The 21,364-nt window shown below is 43.3% G+C and overlaps 1 protein-coding gene across 1 annotated transcript in view; it reads left to right on the plus strand.

Annotated features, from left to right (window-relative positions):
• Nucleotides 1-1,761: 1,761 nt before the first annotated feature.
• Nucleotides 1,762-21,364, plus strand: part of ERICH3 (glutamate rich 3) — a gene marked incomplete at both ends in the record, with an annotated part of 44,292 nt that continues 24,689 nt past the window's right edge. The window contains 10 exons of the mRNA XM_082314300.1: nt 1,762-1,851; nt 4,258-4,373; nt 12,904-12,997; nt 14,432-14,557; nt 15,171-15,242; nt 17,041-17,169; nt 17,826-17,909; nt 18,396-18,551; nt 19,878-20,096; nt 20,758-20,938. Of these exons, the coding sequence (XP_082170426.1) occupies nt 1,762-1,851; nt 4,258-4,373; nt 12,904-12,997; nt 14,432-14,557; nt 15,171-15,242; nt 17,041-17,169; nt 17,826-17,909; nt 18,396-18,551; nt 19,878-20,096; nt 20,758-20,938 (1,267 nt within the window). The remainder of the gene's footprint in view (nt 1,852-4,257; nt 4,374-12,903; nt 12,998-14,431; nt 14,558-15,170; nt 15,243-17,040; nt 17,170-17,825; nt 17,910-18,395; nt 18,552-19,877; nt 20,097-20,757; nt 20,939-21,364) is intronic.

The following is a 21,364-nucleotide window of genomic DNA, read 5'->3' on the forward strand; positions in this document are numbered from 1 at the left end:
GGTGGCATCTGTCCTTCAGTTACATCTAGGTTAATGTTTTCTTTTTATTAAAGGCACTAGTAAGGTCTCATTGGGTAGTATTTTCATCATTTCTCTAAGCTGGGAACTGAGGCTCAGGTCTGGGAACTGAGGCTCAGGGTGACATCCTAGAGACAAATATCGTTGTGCCAACTGTAGTGCGTTGGGGGAGGAAATTAGTATGATTTTCAAGAATATGAACTTGTGATGAATAACCAGGCACATATCACAAAAAAAGAAAGATGATGTTTACAGTGAAGCTTATGAAACTAACTCAATTAATACTGATGATAAAAGAGCAAGGTCTTACTGTCAAATAGGGAAGGAATGTTTTTCTAATGCAAGGTTAAGTAATGTAAGGAAGACTTCGTCCAGCACCAGGTTGGTCCCTGTGGAAGTGCATCTCCTGTGTTTTAAATTAACTTCTTAGTAGATGGGAGACCACTCTAAGTTCAAGATTCAGGTCTTCAATGTCAGGCTTTTTCAGGTACGGAAAGGTCTCTTTCAATGCCATGTTAATTTTATTTGGGACTGCTAGTCAAGTGATAATTTAAACTTAAAAGTGAATCATTTTTTTGACATACCATAAATAGATACACATCTCTACAAATATATACATACTTTTCTCAAGAACATTAATTCAGCAGGATTTAAGTAAGTATTTGTATTTCTGGTGGGGGTGGATGATGTTAAGATGATATAGCTTTAAGTCTCGTGATTAAACAGAGGACTAAAGGAATATGCTGGGTCACTGAGTTAAGTCCTTATTTCTTTCACGCAGTTTGTCATATAATTGGTTTTTGAGTCATTGTACTGAGTCATTTAATTGTTTCTTGTTCTTACAAACCTTATAAACCTTAAAACCATTGCATCAAACAGATTTTTTTTTTTTTTTTTTTTTTTCCCCCCCCCCCAGGGAAGAAGATTGTTTCTGGAGTTAATAATTTTAAACTAGTATTTCAATAAGTGCTTTTGAAAGTAGTTGCTAGGAAAGAGAAGGATTAGGCAGACTCAGCTGTAGTAACTAACTCATTAACTTGGTACCCTGCCTCCTAGTCCTTCGGCTGGGGCTGCACAGCTAGAAGGCGCGTCCCCTGGGTGGTGGATAGGGGATCCCTCTCTGCAGGGTGCACCGGATAAAATTGAAGAACGTGCCGCGAACCAACGCAGCCTAAGGGAAGGCCACCCTGACAGAAAAACCACTGGCCCTCCAAGTCATGGGGGTTGGGCAGGAGGCCAACTACCTCCTCCCGGAAAAAAAAATAAAAAGTTGCAGAAACGACGAGCATCAACTTGAGATGGAGATGGAGAAAATCAGTAATGAAGTGAGGAGGAGAAGATGGAACTGGATTGGTCATGTCCTGAGGAAAAAACCAACAGAAGACTGCGCTGTGGCCCTTGGGTGACTCCAGAGCACGCAGCCACAGACCGATCGAAGTGGAAGAACGATGTTCACGCCTTGTGTGCCTCCTGGCACTGAGAGAATTCAGATTCAGACTGCCTCCTAGTCCCCCCCAGGTGTAGTAGGATGCTTCATACCTCGAGGCTGTGCAGATGCCCCAGTGGACAGAAGCTGTTTTCCTTGTATGTTGCACTTTTCATAGGAGTAGGGAGATGCATTTCTACTTAGTCTGAATTTGAAGGTTTAAGAATGATTAACCTAGTGCGAGTGATGTGGGTAGGTAGTTTTTTAGCTGATTATTCAGGTAAAAGATGCTGATTATTCCTATGTGTTCAGGCAGAATGCAGTCTGAGGTGGTGATGGCATGTAGGGAATCTGTGATTCCACTTGACAACACTGTTAGAAAAAGTAAAACATCTCCTAATATTAAGGTACTAAATAGCAGATTAAGAGTAACAGTTAATGATGGATGTGATTATGGAGATGATGTGCATATAAAAAGGTACATTTTCTTTATATAGTGTATGTTTTAAAATATTTAATTCTTTTTAATTTGGCCTTTGGTCAGAGGGTATTATATGAATGAGTGGCTTATGATTTACACTGACTCCTTTCTTGCTTAATGCTGCCTCTGCATTGTAGCTAACGCTTGGAGATGAAATTCAGAGCAAAGTTTTCTTCTCTGTGTATGCATCGCTGCTGTTAACGAGGGTAGTGTTTGTTACGGGGTTTCTCACCAGAAGGTGTCAGAGTAGTTCTTCTACTTTTATTACATCGCAGGCTTCCCTACAAAGGTAACCTAGGAGAATAAGACCGCATAACTTAGACTGCTTTGTGAAGAAATGTAATATAACATTTAATTCTTTTGTCCATTTTTGACATATCGTACAAATGGAAAGGGCAGTTTTAATTTTGGAAAAAGTAGTGTGAATAAAAATAATGATGTAGCACTGAACACAAAGTGCAGGAAGGAGTGAGGAAGCTGCAGTGGGCGCTTTCAGGCGGCGGGCAGAAGATTCGTATTTGAGAGACCCGGGCTGTGTTGCTGGTATCGTTGCAGAAATAAGGCTGGGGTCCAGCTGGTGGATCTGCAGGGGGGAATGGGTGAGATGTTCATGGGTGTGCCAGGCTGTGTTCTCTGTGAGAGAGACACTAATGTCCAGTGGAGGGAAAATCATCCTGGCTAGGTAACTTCTTCAGCTGCCGCGGCTGAATTTCTTAGAGCCGTTATTTGTCACATTTCTGGCTAATCTTTCCGGTGTATCTGATCTGTGCGAGCCACCCATCCAGAGAATCTGTCAACCTAGGGAGTCCTTGGTTCAGCTCTCCTTTTAGGACACGCTGTCCCCTTGGCAGAGCGGAGAAGGATGGAGGAAGAGGATGAGGATCATAGCCAATTGAATTAGGCAGAATAATTCTGTCAGGTTGTTTATTCTTGAGTAATTTGTCCTGATTTAATCAGATGGGGTTTCTGAAGCAGTGGTTCCCAGCGGCAGTCTGCTTGGCGTTGCTGTGGGTGGTGGGAAGGGTTGCACAGGCTCTCACTTTTGTGCTGGCCTTTGCATACGCAGGCAAGGTTTGGGGTTCGAAGTGTGCAGTTGCGTACACATGCCATGGTCTGGAAACTGCTGCTATACATGTTTCTGGAACGGGAAAGAGTGGAATTGTTCTGAAAAGCAGCTGCTATTTGCGAATCTCATTGTGCCCAAAATAAATGCTGCCTATGCTTTCTAGTCATTAAAAGTATTCCCTCTCCACTGTAATCATGTGCTCCCCTGTGCGTACTCCTGGCTTTGTGTGCTACAGCACGATACAACAAATTAATGAGACCTTAATTACAGAGTTGGGAAGATAAAAAAAAATCAAGAGGATATTGATGTTCTTGATAGTTGCTTCCTTTACAAAAGACAGTTCAATATTAAGTGTGGGTAGATCATGCCACAGAAGACCTGGGGACAGTGGAAGTCCTTTAACATTTCGGAGCACGTGCATCAGAGAGGGAAGGCTGTCCCTGCCCTTAGTCACCCTGAGGATCTACACCCCGTTCAGCTGTACTGTGGCCCCTGAAAGCATTACCTGTGTATATGTGCTTCAACTTGGGCTCACAAGAAGTGAAGGAAGAAGGGACAAATAGGAGCACAGAAGGGTGATTATATCTCCTTTATTTGAGTAAACCTAGAGATCATTGAAATGCATACTTTGGAGCTTTCCTGTTATTTGTATTGAAAGAATGGAAATCAGGATGGGTATTTGAAATGATTGTGCGTCCTGTCACCTCGTGCTGTATTTTTAAGTTCATGGGTCTGTGTGGTATCAAAATGCCTTCTCCATCCTCTTCCTTTTCCTTCCCTTTCCCTTCCCCTCCCCTGAAAGCTTGGAGTTACTGCAGGCAAAAAGTACCTTGCCGCCTCGTTTGCCAGCCCAGAGCTCAGGCCCTGGCAGCCCGCGGGCCGCAGCTGGGCGCGGCAGGGCTGCCGCAGGGCCCGGCGCTGGGGCGAGGGCGCTTCCCCCGACGTTTCCGTGAGGCCAGGCGGGGTCTGTGCGCCTCGGCCCCAGCGGGAGCTGGCGGCAGGTGCCGTCGGTCGGAGAAGGAGCAGCTCGGGGGTGCTGGCGCTGCCGCGGCACCCGGCAGCGCCGGGCGGAGGACAGGCAGGGCCGCCCCCGGCGGAGGAGGCCAGCCGGGCTCGGGGACCCGCCGGGGGCTGGGGCCGGCCCCTCGTCCCCGGGCGGCCGCGGGACTCCCCGGCGGCGCCGCCGCCCGCGGGGGCCGGGCAGCGCTGCCGCCATTGGCGGCGAGGAGCCCCGCCCGCCCCCGCGGCCTCCCCGCCGTGTCCTAGCGACGCCCGGGGACGCGGCCGGCAGCGCCGGGGCCGTGGGCAGCGCCGGGCCCCTCGCAGCCGCCCCTCGGCGCTGCCGCCCGGCCCGCCGGCGCCATGAGCGGCCCGCAGCCGGGGTGAGTGGGGCCGGGGGGCGGCGGGGGGCTGCCGGGGCCGGTCCGGTCCCTTCCCCGCGGCGTTGCCCCCCGTCCCTCGCTGTCCAGCCGCCTCCGAGCCGGGCGGCGCGCCTTCCTCCGGGCTGACCGGCGCCGGGCCCAGCGCTCCGCTGCCCCGGCCGGCGCTGCCCCGGCCGACGCTGCCCCGGCCGGCTGGCCCGCCGCTGAGGCGGCGGCAGGTGGGGCGCTGGGGCCGCCGCGCGAACGGGCTCCCGCCTCCTGTGCCCGGGAGTTACCGCAGCCGCCAGCAGCCCCGCGGCCCGCCTGGAATAACGTGAGCCCGGCGGCTGCTCTTTTCTAACGGTTATCTGCCTTTTTAATTCTGTAAGGATACTGATGTAGAATTAAGCGCCTCAAACAACTTGAAAGACCTAAAGGTGTTTTCTTGCGCTCCAACCTGGGCAAAATGGTGAGTTTGGGCGTTCCGCTTGTGCGGAGTCAGGCTGCTCTGACCTTTGCAGCTTGGGAACCTGGGAGGTACCTGCCAGCCTGTGCGGAGGTGAGCGCTTTTTGACCCAGGTCCTCTCTGGATCTCAGAGTCCTCCGCCGAGGTAATTACCTTATTCTGTGAACGGGTAGATGGAGTCACAGGCAGTGGGGCCACTGGCCTCAGGCACTTCCCTTTGTTGTTGTCCGAATTCAGATCTGCAGGCTGTGAGTTTCGGAGTATCCAGACTTTCCCAAGATGATGTGAATTACAAATACTGAGGAACTGAGGACCTCTGCAGATCTCCATCTCCATGACAAAATTTGACACATCCTGTTTTAGTGGGCAATGCTCTGAGTAAAGAAATAATGACACTACTTGCTCATGGTCATACAACCAATCAGTAGGAGAACAGGAGTCTTTTGGCTCCCATTTCCATGTCTAGTGGTGTTAAGATTGGAACCTGTAGCATGATTTGATTTTTGTAAAAGTGTTGTGCATGAAAATCTCTTTTATGAAGAAATACATAGAACTCCAAACAAAATACTTAAAACCTTATTCTTGGAAGGTTGTTTCACTCTAATTACCCCATGAGGCACTTTTGGACTCTGGATGGCATTTGTTATTTTAGTTTTTGGGAAACAATTATGCCATGGGTGATTGCATTGACTTCACAGATATTTCAAGGAATACCTCCAGTCTGCATCGGACATGGAAAACAGTGAAAATTACAGAGCTGTGACTTACAAAGAGCTTGCTGAAGTGGATGGGGAGAGGCCAACACATGTGGGGTTTGCCCGCTCCTCACAGCCTGAATGTAATCCATTTCCCTTCTGGAAACCATCAAACAGTGCTAGCCTAGTGCCACAGCCCAGGGAGTCGTAGGATCACAAAATAATTTACTCTGGAAGAGATCGCAGGAGGTCTTCTGAATAGATGGCCCTGTTTCCCTGAGAGAGAGGAACCCAAACACAGTATAGTCACTGGCCGTGTTTACTTGGCTTAAGCTTGGAGGCATCAAACAAAATAAGCATTTATGTTGAATAATGTCATAAGGGCAGCAGTTATCTTCTGAATGCCTGTAATGGTGGGTAGATAGCAAAGTCCCATTTTCTGTGATGGAATTGTACCGTCTTTGGATTCCTGGGGTCACATGTGCCTGTTGGGCCATTCCCAGCTAGGATTCACAGAGACCTTGGCTTCAGAATTCCGAATTCCAATTCTGCAGAAAACCACTTTGCCACCATCTGCTTACCTCTCTGGAGACCCTGACAGCATTGTAATTGGAAGTGGGATATACTTCATGGTGGCTGAAGAGCTTCCTTAGGGAGGGAATGGCAGACAGTGTCTGGGTATCTAGAAAGTCTCCTAAGAGTAGTCTTTTCTCCGAAACGGAACATCCTGGGCAGGTGCCCCTCCCTTGTGGGGTGTTGAACTTGGCTGTTTGTGGTTGACAGCCTGTGGTTAGATTTGTTCTGTCTGAAAGCTAGGCAAGCCTTTCTTGTTTATGTCCCCAGCAGAATCAGTGCAAGATCCAGTAGCTTGTTAGAGTGAGGAATGGTCTCCATTAGTGGCAGGACTGTTTTTTTGACTGGAGTGGCAATAAACTCCAGCTGTAACATACAACATGGGGGCTATAATTCCGTATGACTCTGCCAATCAATAACTAAAGCTTTGGTGCTCTCTTAGATTATTTCTTTGGTGAGCAGTCACTGATTTAATTGCACTGTAAATTATTAACTGTGAAGATTTGCTTTACAAAACTAATGTAGGATGCCTGTTGTGACTTTGTCCTGATATCCTTTCAAATGAGTAAGAATGGTCTTAAAAATCATTGTGATACACAGCACTGGCTCTGCATACAGTGCATTGTGCACTGCAAGCTGATAAAAACCAGATAGTTATATGCTAGTAAATAATAGTGGCAATGATAATGCAATGAAAATCCTCTAGAATACAGAGTTCCAAGTGGACAGTTCCTTAATTTACTATAATCCTAGTCATCAGCTCTAGCATGTTTTGTGTTTTGCATACTCTCTCATCTGCACAGCTGGACTCCCCGCAGCTGCAAATGTAAATCTTCCTGGGTGTTTTGGCCTGATGTGTGTTTTACTTTGGCCCTTGATACTTTTTTTTTTTTTTTTAAAGCAAAATAAATCATGGCTCTTTTGGTTTCTGTGGCTCCGTTCTGCCCGTTAATTTGGGTATTTGTACTTGCCTTTATTACTTTTGTTAATGGAGAAAAAAGAAGAGTTGGCTCCAGTGACAGCAGTTTATTTTTCTGAATGGGCAGTTATGGTGTTACCCTAGGAGTGTGAATGATACTGAAGCGTGAATGGTAGGCACCCGGACTGCTGCCTGTCTCAAATGACGGAAGGCCAAGCTGCCTACGTGAGGCACAGCCAGACTTGGGAATGGGACGTGTCTGCCTCCCAGGTCCCATGGCTGGTCCAGGAGTTGGGGTGCTTCTTTCAGGTGTGGAGTTTCTCCAGGGGCTCCATAGAGAGCATGTACTCCACACACGTGATCGTCTTTGATAGATGGTGTGCCCCAGGGAAGGAAGTTACCTGGCTTTGTTTCCTGCCCTTCTGGTGGTCCAGAAAGGCTTTGTGTTCAGATGATTTCGCGGATGAGAATTATGGCTGGCTTCACGTGATGGGAATGCTCCTTGGCACCTCTTGCCCGCCTTGGCAGATCCATGTTAACTGAGCTCCAGAGGTTTGCTCTGTTTTAGTAGAACTGGCTAGTTAATAAACGGTATATGTAAATTGGAGGATTTTCCTTTTTCCTATTGTGTATGGTCCCTCACTTTAAAATTCTAGTCAGGTGAGAAGCAGAGAGATTTTTGATAGTTGACTTTTTGCTTTTAGAAATTTGAAAAATGTAATCTCTAGTATTCTCATCTCTGATAGTAAGCAAGATAAAGAACATTTATTAAAAAAAAGTGGATGTCCATTGAAAAGTTATTGTTAAAATAGGATGGTACTGTTTCTCAGGGACTCTGTAGTAAAAGTCCTATGTCTGGAACATCACCGTTGAAGAATTTGAGGAGGTTGCTTCACTTTAATCAGTCTTGGGCATGAATTTGGGGAACTCAGCTCAAATTCAGATGCAAGTGAGGGAGGATTTTGAGCAAATGAATTAAAAAAAAAGATCAGGAACAAACTGTGTACATCCAAGCATTCTAAATAACCTTAAGTGTGAAATTACTGCACTGACAGTGATATGTAGTCACTGGCTGTGATACCAAAGGAACAAATGTGATATTAATTTTGATAAGAGCTTCAAAACTAGTCCCAGAAACTACAGATCAGTCGGTCTAGCTTCTGTGCCAGGAAAATTGCCTGCAATTCTAATAAAAAACTAGAATTTGTAGAGAGAAGAATAAACAGAATAAACAGGCAGAGAAAAAGGACTCCCAGAAATACCCAGAAAAACAGACTTTTTGGACTTAACTGTGATAGGACCATAACAAACATTTTATATAGTACTGTTTAAGACTGATGCTTTTCCTTTGCTGTATGTTTTTCTAACATGTATTTTTGTCAGTTCTGCACTTCTATCTGTTGTAGAGGATTTAAGGGTGACATTTGTATATAGCTCTTTATGTCTCTTTTATGTATATTTATATAGCTCCAATATTTAAATCTCTGGAAGAAAACTTCTCAAACATGAACTTCTCTTATCCTTTTGTTGATAACGTGTGCAGGAGCAGAGGAATAAATGAGACCAATGGTCTGCTTTGCTGAAGAGCTTGTTTCTGACAGTCCTCAAGTTAGGTAATTCATGACAATTCTCAGATAACTTGCTATTAGGGAAATGTCCGAGAAGTTAGAGGTTGCGTTATTCTGTGAAGGAAACAATGAACCCAAATCTGTGTTGCAGAGTTCTGTGACTGCATCTTTCTGAATGATCTTCCTGTCCGTTTCACCCTTGCCGTTTGTAAGCAGCATTCTGAATTGTGTCTCCACGCGTGATCTGAGTCAGCAAAGACCGAAAAGAAATAGAGCTTGGGCTGCTGAATGGGGGGAACATGAGAGGGTGCTGCCGGTACCCTTTTCCCACCACTGCACATGTCTGTGCCATAGTCATCTGTTGGCGCAAGGGAGCACAGGTCTCATCTGAAGCTTAGGCTTGGCAATAAGTTGTGTGCTTTTGAGCACACGGCACAGATTCCATTCAGAGGATAAGGTCTCACCCTGGCTGCTCTTAGACTGGAAAGTATGCCTGCACCCTGTCTGCTGGAGCACTGAATGGGTCTGATCCTTTGGTGTCAATGGGATACTCCAGTGGGATTTGAGCCAAGCCCGAGCATAGTACCAATATGGCCAGCTCCCAGCTAAACTTACCTAAAATCTACTGGGGGAGGGTGAACTGGTCAGCTGAAACAAGCAGGAAAACTGGCAGAAGCTCCAGGCGAGCACAGGCTTGCGGGGCCAGCCCCTGCTTACTGCACATGATTTAAATCTGAGTTTGAGTCGGTGCCTGGGGTATTCTGTGTGGCTCTCCCCGTGCTGGTTATTTTGACAACAGAGGCATTCACCAGGGCGGAGAGCTCAGGCTTCTCCTGGCAGTGTGGCTCTGTGGATCCAGTTGCATTCTTCCCAGTGGTTTAATGGGTTTTGGTTCAGGCCCAAAACATTTCCTTATTTCCTCCAATACCCTTTTGAACTTTGAATTTAATTCAGCATTTTTGAGGACCAGCCTGTTCATAATTTAAATGAGAAAATACACATACAGAAACTTCTTTGAAATGAAAGTTGCTACATCACTGTGCTCAAATGGGAGTTGCATTTTAACTAGTTATATGGTCCATGAAATATTAGATGGAAGGAAGCAAATGAAAAGGAATTGGATTGAGTTTCTCCTCTGCCTCCGTATACAATTGCCAGGTGATACCATAAGTCAATACTTAGCACAATTGATGTAATCTGTTGGTTTCAAATGCAAACAGTGGATTAAAAAAGTAATATAGAACAGTTGCTATAGTACCAGTGTTCAATCAACATGCATAACAGGGTAAGCTAAATTGTTTGTTTAAAGTTTAATTTATTGTTGGTAGGCTACCTGTGAGGTTATTGTGAAACCCCAGGTAAAATTCCTGTAAATCTGTTTGGTTTTTTGGATTTCCTTTTTTTTTTTTTTTTTTTTTTTAATTTTTCTTTCTTTCCTTGAGTATACTTTTGTGCATGGTAACTCAGCCTAGCGATAGACATTTATCTTGAATTAGCCCATTGAAAGATATGTAGTAGAGGCACAGTGGCATTTAAATATAAAGCAAAAGGAAACAAAAGAGATCAATCTCTTGTTGTGTAATTAAAACATATTCTGCCTAGAGAGCCCAAAGGTCAGGCTGAGCATATTATGCAATATGTATCTGAGTGTATACATTTTACAAATGTGAATGGATTTAGAGTATTAAAAACTTAAGCCTACTGTCTCTTGCTTTGTTATTTGTCCTGCTTTCCAGAAGGTGAAGTAAGATAAGGTTGTGCTAAGAACTATTTAAAAACATATCTGCTAATTATGGATGCTTCAGTTTTTGTCTTCAACTCTCATATATTAGGTTCAATTTTTGGAAGCTCTGGTCTTTGGTAGCTGTGGTGGTTTAGCTCTGTTGACTTTCCAGAGATGCATGACGTTTCTTGGGTTGAGCAGGGGAGGGCCTTGCTTCGATGGTCTGCATGGTCTGGTTCTCCGTGTTTGTTGGTCTTACAGTTTTTCACCAATAAATAGAAGAGAGAGAGATGCAATTTGTTCACTTTGAATTGTTCAATATATGCATTAAAGAGAATCTAGTATATTGAGTTGGGAACTAGAAAAGACTTGAGAGGTTCTTGCATTTCATATTGGGCCCATTTTTATTGCTCTGGATACAGAAGAGGACTTGTGCACCCTTACGTCAAGGGTCTTTGAAGGGCAAAAAATAAGCAGAAGGTAGTGTAGCCCAGCCGTTCTGGCCACTACAGCAGCATAGTCCCAGGAATCTTTTAGACTGAACAGTACTCTAGAGCCGTCGTAGGACCGGCTGGTTGGTCTCTTTAAAATCCTGAGAGTGCAGTGTGGCAAAAGAGATGCGGGTCTTTAGCTTTGACCCGTGCAGGCTGATACTGAACTGAGTGATGAGTTGTCCAGTGTCTGTGCTTTCTCACCCAGGAGGGGCTGTGTTCTTGAGAGAGAGGCACTGTCTCTTCCCACTCAGCTGTCTTCTGATGCCCTGCTTTGGATGAGGACTCGTTCCTGTCCTTCCAGCACACAGCATGCTCTCCACAGAAAGACCGAGGTGGTGAAAAGGTGGCAGCTTGCTGAGTGCCAGGGTGATAGTGTGTCAGGATTCAGCCGGACAGATGGGTGTGCTTGCTGGCCTTTTGTGCAAACTCTTTGTTTTCCTGCGGAGTACATTTGTTTTTTGTTTAGCTTGAGCAAATTGGTCATATAGAGTAGATCTGATGATTTTTGGTAAAATGTAGTAGCTGTATTTAGAGAGGGAAAAAAAGAAGTATTCTCATCAATGCAAGTTGCACTTCAGACAAACTGCTGCCATATGGTGACAGCCAGCAAAAACATACTACAGTAACATATGCTTTCTAGCCTGTAAATACCACAAGAGCTATGAATCTTGCCCTGTACAAGTTTTGTGCGATTGAATATATGAATATGTTTGTGGGATAAGCATTCTTGGCTGTTTATATAAATAATATTCTAGAGTCACTGGTGCGTTTGAATAAATGGTCCCTGAAATAGAGAGGGCAGTTCCTAATCTTGCTGTCATGGATTAGTTTTCCCGAGTGGTTTGTGAGTTCTGTTGGTGTAAGGGCCAAATGGAGAACTGTTTTTTGAAACAGGCTTTTTTGTTCATGAACAAATTAGTGGTTGGTCAGGCAATATTTTAACAGACACGTAGCTGAATTCCAAATGGTTCAAAACAGGAGGGAAGACTTAAGCTTTTTTTTTTTTTTTTTTTTGACACCTGAAATTGAAGCTGCTTAGTTTTCTGTGTAGCTGTTCCAAGCGATGAATTTGATATGCAGTCCTTCTGATGGTGGGAACATTAAAGAAGAGGAAATTGCTGTAAAAAAAATGGATGGAAATGTGGATACTGAAGGAGGCTTTGGCTGCAAACACAAATAAGTGGTCTTCATCAGAGCAAGGATTTGCACCCAAGTTAGTAACATGTATGCTAACTTTCAAGCCAGTGAAAATACTATGGAAACAGTGTCCTGTCTTAAAAATATGTTTTGGTGCTAGCAGTTTCTGCTAACCTAAGTAGACTGAAGAAAGCAATTTTTTTGTGTTAGATACCAGACAATAATGGCTGAGAGCTGGCAATGAAGACCACAAGAGAATTCCTTTGTGTAGGTAAAGTCTGATAAGTGATATGCCTGGAGCTGAAGGTTTGACTAGATGGCCTCTGGAGGTCCCTCCCAACCCAAGTTATTCTTACAGGTCTTTGCAAAAGCTGCCAGAAACTCCGTCGCTGCCATATCTATCGCCAGTTAGGAGGCGGCAGAAGGAAGGGGAGCACGGGGGTGCGTGGTGGGGCAGCGGAAGGCATGCGGTGGTGAAGGAGTCCTGGGACGTCTCTCTCCCCGGTGATGTACCGTATGCTCATGCACTTCCAACAGGGCCCGTGGCAGGGTGGCAAGGGAGCTGGGGTCTGTGCCTGCTGGACTCAGCCAGGAATTCATCTCCAAATGTTGTATGGTGTGATACCGACCTGCTGAAGGTCAGAGTTTAGTATCTGAGGAGGCTGTTGCAGTAGTTGGTCTTGGAGGAGACTTTCAGGGCTGGGCTCTCGTGGACCCTGTGCCTCGGTGGTGGTATGCCATTCGATGCTCAGCTGCTGTGTCTTATGTAGAAGTCACTTGTTTCTGATCCAGATCTTCTGGAGGCAATAAGATGTTGCTTTTACATAATCAAATGGGCATTTATCTGACAAAATGCTGGGCATGATTCATCAAGACCCATTTTGTGCAGCAAACTATTGCGTAAGTCTTTATAACTTAAGCTGTAATAATTTGGCTGTCAAGGGGATTATATGCATCTGTATTGATTTTATTTCAGATTTCTTGCAACCTACAATAGCCTTACAGACAAGCACCTGGTTGGATATTTCAGCAATACCAGGATAAGACGACATCTTCAGAGATCAGGACTGGTGAGATTGAAAAGTTTCCTTTTCTGAGAAAAAAAGAAAAGAACTCTGTCTCTTTTAATATTGCACAAGTCAAACCACTGATGGTTCTGTTGCTTATTTGTTAGAGGTATGTGTTGTCATTGGTAAGACTTTGACCAGCTAGCCAAACATGTGAAATTATGCTGTGCCAGATCAAAGCCACACGATCACACTGAGACTGAGGGCAGGTTTGTTTAATCCAAACATTTGCCACTGCATTATTATCTACCATTGGTCAACTAGATATTGCAGGGACACAGGGCTGTGGTGCGTAAGGCTGTGCTACTGAAATCAGAATGACAGAAAGACAAGTAAAACTTTGCTCAGAGCTTGGCTCCATGTGCTAAGTGGTTTTGAAGACACTTAGTGACAGCTGAGGAAGTACTGTAGCTGGCACTGAGCATGTTTCAGGACATCAAGGTCCAAGGGCCACCTGGGTCTATGAAGATGGGGGATGCTGATGGATGATGATTCCACACTACAACTGATGTGCTAACAGTCAATATGGAGGCCATACTCCATAGAATATCAAGCTTACGCTTCCACTGCACCTTCTGTAATGCAACAGTCATAGTGCTTATCTGTGTGAAGCTGGGAACAGTGGCTGACATGGATTGATGATGTATGTAAATATCGGAGAGCCTTGGCTTAGCCCTGAGCTTCTGCTCAGTAATGCATTTTCAGTAAGTTGTTACATATGGCACTGTATTCCTGCACAATTACGGTGATGTGAGACTGTTTGTCAATCTGCTTGTATTTCACATCCAGGCAGAAGAAGAAATTTCATGGAGAGGTTTTGATAAATTGAGAATGTTTTCATGTTTTTGCTCCGTATTTCTTTTTGCTCATTGGAGCTTGCCTCTGCAAAATCTTTCAGTTTGCAACTATACAAATCATATTTACTCTCTTAGGTTTTTTAAACTATGAAATCTAAATATCTTTGACTCTACTAGCTGTTTAAATAGCTCCAATGTTATTTTTCAAAAGTGTTTAATGGAAAACTGAAGGACTTGGTAAAGTTGAATGTGCTGAATACTTTTAAAAATATTTATGCGCTCCTAGGTGTGACTCTGTTTAGCACAGGCAGATGCAACCCTTACACAGTAGGAAGGCAAGTATTTAATTCCCTTCCACTGACTTGGGCAATGGCCCATGAAGAGTAAGGCTGAGCCCTCAACTGTTAGAAAATGTGACTGCTGCTCTCCTGCTCTCTTCATTTGGCTGATGGGGTCCCTGGGGTCAAAGAAACTACAATTCTGTGCTGGGAAGGTGAGTTCTAGCACCATCGCAGAAGCAGAGGTGGTAGCTAACCAGGAAGAGAAAGTGGTCTTTCTGAGAAATTGCACTCTGTTTAAAAACGTACTTTACTCTGTCTTCTCCTCTTCTTTTTAGTCACATTGTATTTGCTTATGGCAGATCTCAAGGAGTGGAAGAATAATATCTGAGAAAGAATACCGGCTAAATGCTATGAGAAGGGATCACCAAAGATACGTACAGGAGTGCCTGGCTCAGGCCATATTTCATAAGGTCCTTGACATGGAGGTATGCATTTACTAGTGCTATGTAATCCTTTTCAAATACTTCCCTACTGACAGCCAGTGTCTGTTAACTCATACTGGACTGTTTTCTGTAGCTGTGCCCTCGTGCTCCCTGGAAAGGCCCTCTCCTGCTGGGTAAAAGGACAGTCTTTGTGCTTGACGTCCCCCGTATGAAACCTCCACTGGCCTCTAGTTGTTAAACCATACTGTCATTAGAACATACACTGTCCTGGCTCACTTAATGCACTTTGGCAGTCATCAGATTATGGGATGATATTCGCAGGGCTAGTGTGCTTAAAAAAAATCTAATAAAAACAAAATAGCTTGAACATGATTATATATCTTATTTGAGTACAAAATTTGGGCACATTCCTGTTATGTATCAAGAAAGGAGTTGGTCCTTACAACTTTACAAGTGCTCAATTGCTCCCTTGCCAATGTTATATACACAGGTGTAATGCAAATGGATTGAATCAATAGTAGTTTCATAATAGGGCTCAGTGAGGGTAATGACCAGGGAGCAGGCAAGTGATAAGCAGAACAAAGCAAGTGTTCTTACATTCATTGACATCTCGTAATGTCCATTAATGAGATTTCTCTTTCTCTTACATTGATAGCGTCATCATCAGCTGGAAATAAAAAGGAAACTTGAAAATTCTGTGAGGAAGGAAAGGGTGCAGAAAATCAAGGTGAGGCTTGAGTGCTACTGAGTACTGATGGGACATGGCAGTTTTGCCCTGTGTTAAATAACAGCCATGAGTCAGGCCGGAGATTCATTGAGCCAAGTGTCCTGTCTCTGATGTTTATGGAAAAAGTACAAGAAACAGGCAAGTAGAGGATGCTGCTGCCCCAGGTTACATCTCCTTCTTCCTCTATCCAGCAGTTCAGGAACTTCCATTCACGCACATGATTCCTTTTGAATCTACTTATTATCTTGGTTCTCCAGTGTTCTTCGTTGTGGAATTTAATTATGAGCTGTATGAAATGGTACTTCTTTGCATTTCTGTGCAATAATTAGTTTTATCTGCTGTCTGATAATTCTGTTTGATGCTCCGTTGTTCTCATGAAAAAAAGTTAATAACTGTTCCCTTTTTTGAAGGCATTTGTGGTTTTACGTACCTTTTTCATATTCCTTCTCAGTTTTCTAAGCTGAAGACCCTCAGTCTATTGAATCTTCCAGACATGAGCCATTCCAGGCTTCTTATTACTATTGCCATTTTTTTACCTTTTCTAGTTCTACTATTTCTATTTTGAAATGGGGAACCAGAACTGGATGAATAATTTAAGATACATGTTGCAGTTCTCCTCGTAATTCTAGACACTATCTGCTTTTGACTGCTGCTGAGCACTGAGCTCACATTTTCAGTCGTTTGCCTCTCCACGTGATGTTTAGCAGAACCAGCATGTATGTAATGAAAAGAGGTTTCAGAAGCCTTCACTTTGGTGTCATGTGGGTAGAGCTTGATCCTGTAGTTGTTAGAGTCACAGAAATCCCACAAAAGTCAATGGTTCTTTTCCCCATGAAGTCACTTGGACTCGTATGGGAAAAGTTGTTCTCATTTTCGCTGAAATATACTCAGCATCTTATTTCTTTATTAGGAGCCTGCATACATCAGGAAAAATGCATTGAGAAGCTAGCTGCTTCTTTGAGCAGTTGAACAATGTAAAATCTCTTTAATTTTAAATAATACATTTATAAGCAATTCATCAGGTAAAGAAAGGAGGAGATTTTAATGAAAAACACTGTGGTAATTGCAAAAGCATTATTTACTGAACTCCTGCTGGTAGAAAGTTGCCACAGTGGAAGCAGCAACTAAGGCACCCTATCAATCGATTCTGGACTTGGGTAATTTTGGAACATAAACCAAAACTGCTTCCTTCAGTGAGAAGCATAAGGGAGACGCCTGCAGATATGTGATCTGTATCTTTGCTGTGATGCCATGCTGGGACACAGAAACCTGGCTGGAATTAGCAGTGTAATTTAATTCTCACCTCATACATTCAGTGAATTTGGCTGAGTAGCTAATCTAAGAGGAAAGGAGAAACATGGATATCTGGGCAAGGGAGGATAAGAATCATAGCTATCTATTTCCAGAAGGGTAGTCAGCCTAATGTGGAGCTTTTGAGAAGAAAAGGTAGGGAGGGGCAGGAGCCAGAGCAAGGAAGTGGCAGATACACTCAAATTTAAAAAAGAAAGAGACCTTCAACCAAAACAAGAATTGGGAGATACACAGAAACAGGCAGGTGAATTGAATTTGTGGGGATCTGCAGCTGGAGAGGGCTGCAGGGAAATGAATCAGAGATGGGAACAAGTCTTTTCGATCATCCCTCTCTCATTCTCCCCTTGACTTCCTTTCCTTCCTTAACCAGGTCTTCCATCAGGTCTAGGCAATTTGATTGTCCAGCGAAAGACAGATGGAAGGCAAGCTCAAACATTGCTGTTAAGAGTATTTAGTACCTCAGAGATATAAATTTCTATTCTTTTAGGTGGAACAATTCAGAAGATCAGTGGAAGGTGCTAGCCCTATGCGCTCCCCACATCCACCACTTGGTCCAAGAAATCGTTACAGGCTCCATCCTTTAGTGGCTGGAGAACCAGCTGGTCAATCACAACTGGTGAGTTTCAGCAAATGCGCCATATGCTATAATGTAAGTGCCCAGAGCTGAAAGCATGCACATATACCTATGACATCTGTGCTTAGTCTAGAGCATTGACTGCCCTGATTGTTCCAGATCAGGGCCTCATCCTTCATCACTTGAGCTGATTTCCTGTTTGCAGGATTGTGCCATTCAAGGGAAATCTCGAGAAGCCGATGTTGCAGGAATGCCACATCAGGACTTAGAAAAAAATAGCTTTGCTTGTAATATATCTGCTTTAATCTTTCCCTTTTTTTTGCCTTATTGCCCAAGGTTAGGCCAGCATCAATACATTAAGTATTGTCAATGAATACTGCGGCTGTAGGCAAGTTTACAGATGTTGTAAAATCATGCAAGCTGTGGAGGTCTTTTAGAAAACAGTTGAAGCAGTATGACTAAACCTCTTTCCAGAAGGCCGTGCTTTGGAGCTCTGGCTCAGAATTCTCTTACTTGCTGTTAACAGGCAGAGAAAGAATGTTAATATACTCTTGAAATATAATGATACTGAAGTCTAAGGTCAAAGGTCAAACATATAGTCCAGTTTTAACTGGTTCTCCATTTCAATAATGATTATTGGTGCAGACTGAAGAGAGACTTTCAGTCCTGAATGACCTTTTACTTTCTGTCCCATACAGAGGGCACCTGGACCTGTAGTTGATTATAACGGTGGAAATCCTTCTCATCAACACCGATCCAAGGAGCTTGGCTTTTCTAAGATGGTGAGCTAACTCAGTTAAATAGTTTTTTTTAGGTTTTAACATTTCAATGTGGGTATAAAGGAAAAGATGAAACAAAAAAGTCGGAAAAATGCTGAGAATGGAACAAAAATAGGCATGCTTTTGTCGTGCATTCTCTAAGTGTCCATGTACTGAAGTCAAAATACAGCACACTGCTACAGTTTCTATGAGTTCATTATATTTGCTTCAAGGCTGCACTGTGAAGAGACAGTAGCAAAACCTAAATTTATGCCCAAGAGTTATTTTGGACGCTTCAGTTTTTGGATACTCAATTAGAGATGCCTAAAGGGGTCTGGCTCTTCAGAGGCAGACTAGAAAATTTTGTTTCCTGAAGGTACCTGGGAATCACTCATCACTTCCAAATATCTTGATCACTGCTATTTTTTTTTTTTTTTTTCTTTATGATGCTTCTCTGCATTGGAAACTGTATACAAAGATTTTGTAGCTGTTTGCTTTTTCTTTTTCTAGACTTCCTGGCGACCAAATACAGCTCCAGGAAATATGCAACACCCGCTTCGCCTCCAGCCACTTCGCAGCTGTGCTGCAGTAGGGTCTGTACCAAAGACTTCAAGCTCTAAACAAAAGTGCCACGCACTTGAAAATGATGAGCAGTTTGCCAGTGGGGTGAGGCCATATTTCATTCTGGAAATAATATAATTTTAGGGACAGCTTTATAATACTACTTTAGTACTGTAGTTCCCAGAACTGTATACTGCAGGGAACATGCCTACCAAATGGTTATCAGCTTTTATTTAAACTCTCCTTCTTAACCTCCCCTTAATTTTCAAGACATTTTCTTACTGGTCTAATGCAGTTCTTGATCACAGCCAGGAAAAATGCGGTGACTTCTCTTTCATAGTATAAAATCTCTCTGCATGCAAAATTTTCTGCCTCTGCATAGATTTTCTGTTATGTAGAGAGGGAGGCAGCCGCTCGCTTAACACCAATAACTCAGGAATATTTTCACACGGTCTTACAAGTTTTCATCTTCATCTACAGCTGCAAAGTAGCAAAAAACTCATTTATTTCTTTTTTACCGTTCCTCCTACTAAGTCACACTAGTGGGTTCAGAGAGTGAGAGCTTTCTGGAGTAGCCAAACATGATCTTGATATGTACGCAGTTACTTTCAGGTGAGATTTGGACTTGTCTTCTGTTCTAGAAAAACATTATGTAATTGGCTTTGTGTTAGGAATTCCATGGGACTGGAGGATTTTGGAATGGGACTGTGACTTGCTACCCCTGACTGGCAGACACTGTATGAATAGCTCCCTTCTGCTATGCATTTGCTCTGTATTGTGAGGTTCATGATCCTTTCTCCAAGAATTTGCTGGCACTATCTATGTTTGCTCAAATTATGGGTGATTTAAATGGTTTCTCTAATGCTCGCTACTGATAAAACAGCTAAATCAGATCCAGATCATGCAATGTTTGCAGAATTTATTCTCTAGAGATGTTTTGCTTTCCAGGCACTGGTTCTCTGTTTGCATTTCATCCTGAAGGAGGACTAAACCTCCAGTACAAATGGGGAAGGAGGGTTTTGAACCACATCTTGTATAATTGATGCCAAATGATGTTACTGTTCGAAGATTGTGGCTGCTTTGGAATTTGCTTGCCAGCTGAGAGAATGCAGCAGTGCTGTGGGGTTGTGCAGTATTCTGACTGCTTGTTATCAGAACTCTGCATGGTTACAAGTATTACATGGTTTACAATGTTGTATACATCTGTGAGGGTGACATTTTCAAGCAATCTGCCTATTGCTTTGCAACTGAAAAGAAAGGGTTTTAGCACAGAAATGTTTTCATGAACAAAATTACAAGCACCAAGTTAAGGAATTGTTCTAGAAGTATGTGTATTGCTAAATGTAAAGAGCAGTCAAACCGTGGTTAGTTCAATATGCTTGGTAGCTATTTTTGCATAACCTATTTAACCTGGTTAAAATGTTTTTGCAGGGAGAGAGAAGTGGGTTAAGACTTATGAATTCAGTGGAATATGTGACTGGTATATCCCCATATCAACTCCCCATCATTAACAGTTATGTGATACCAGTGCCACCTCCCCCCCTGCAAAAAGGAGACAAGAATGTAAATGCAGCGAGAAATGGGATGCCCAGAGGCAGACGATTTCATCCCACCGCTGCACCAAATGGCTTAGAGCAACTTTTAACAAAGGTAAGTTATCTCTGTCTACTTCTCAGTTTATGTATAGGTATACTACCTTCCTCACTGATGTATTCGATGCTGAAAGATGTGTATACCTAGTTTGCACAAAGATTCACTGAATTTTTGAAAGAAAGAAAATTTCTAACTATTAAAATATATAACCGCCACCCATCTCTCTATATACTAAAACGTGATGTTTTTCATCAGTTGGGGGGAAAAAAGGTGCTTGAACAGAAAAAACATAGCAACTCTTATTTAAAGCCTTCCATCTTACTCAATGTGATCCTGTCTCTGAACATATCTAGTACCAGAACTTCAGAGGGATATTTGAAATGCCTTGAGTGTATGAAAACTTCATCTGTTACACTATAGCTCCAGCCAGTTTTGACTCCTGTAAAGGAAATTGTAGGAACCCAGGATTGGGAGGGACGATATGGGTCATTAAACCTGATCCCTGCAATTTTGGGCAATTCAATGCAATGGATTTTCAGTCCAAAATGTTTTTCTGCCCTCCTGCATGTTACAAAACACTTTCCAATTTACGCAGCTCAAGGCCTGTCTTAAAAGACTGGAAGTCTCAAGTGTAGGATGCTGCACATACGTGATCTTTGTGTTCACCCTTTGTTACAGTTAGAACATGAATGCATTTTTTGTGTATTTCCTGCTGCAGAATTCTGGAGGATTCCCTAAGCCCTCGTTACGCAGCAACGCATTTGTTACCATGGTCTTTCTAGGGAAAAGTGTGCATTTATCTCATGATGATGCTGATTACAGAGATGAAATCAAAGTCTATCAGCAGCATTGTGGAGGAGAAAACCTTTGTGTCTACAAAGGCAAGCTGTTGGAAGGAGGTAAGGATAAAGAGTCAAAGAGTTCATATCGATTCTGGCAACATCTTTTTTTTTGCTAAAATGTTGATGTGATATCAAAATGTTTTCAGCTGAGCTCAGTCAAGATATATGCATCCAGGGACCTTTGTACCATCTGCCTCCATACTAAATCTGGATCTACGGTTTCATGATTGAAAGTGAGGTTACAATTACTTTTGCAAATTATGGTAGAATGAATGTAGAGAACTGATTTAACAAAATACTGTAGCTTGGATTAATTTTGTATAGAGATGTATGGTTAATAAAGTAGTTGTAGTGGTAAACTGTCCTTAAACAGGGAGTATCTGTTTCTGACTTGCTATAGTACAAGTGTGCATGTTGCTTATTATTCTAGAAGGAAAAGTACACAGTGGGAGCCCAATTCCCATCTCTTTTACGTGAGTGCGA

The sequence above is a fragment of the Platalea leucorodia genome (genome assembly GCF_965183815.1).
Source record: "Platalea leucorodia genome assembly, chromosome: 5".
NCBI classification, from domain to species: domain Eukaryota; kingdom Metazoa; phylum Chordata; class Aves; order Pelecaniformes; family Threskiornithidae; genus Platalea; species Platalea leucorodia.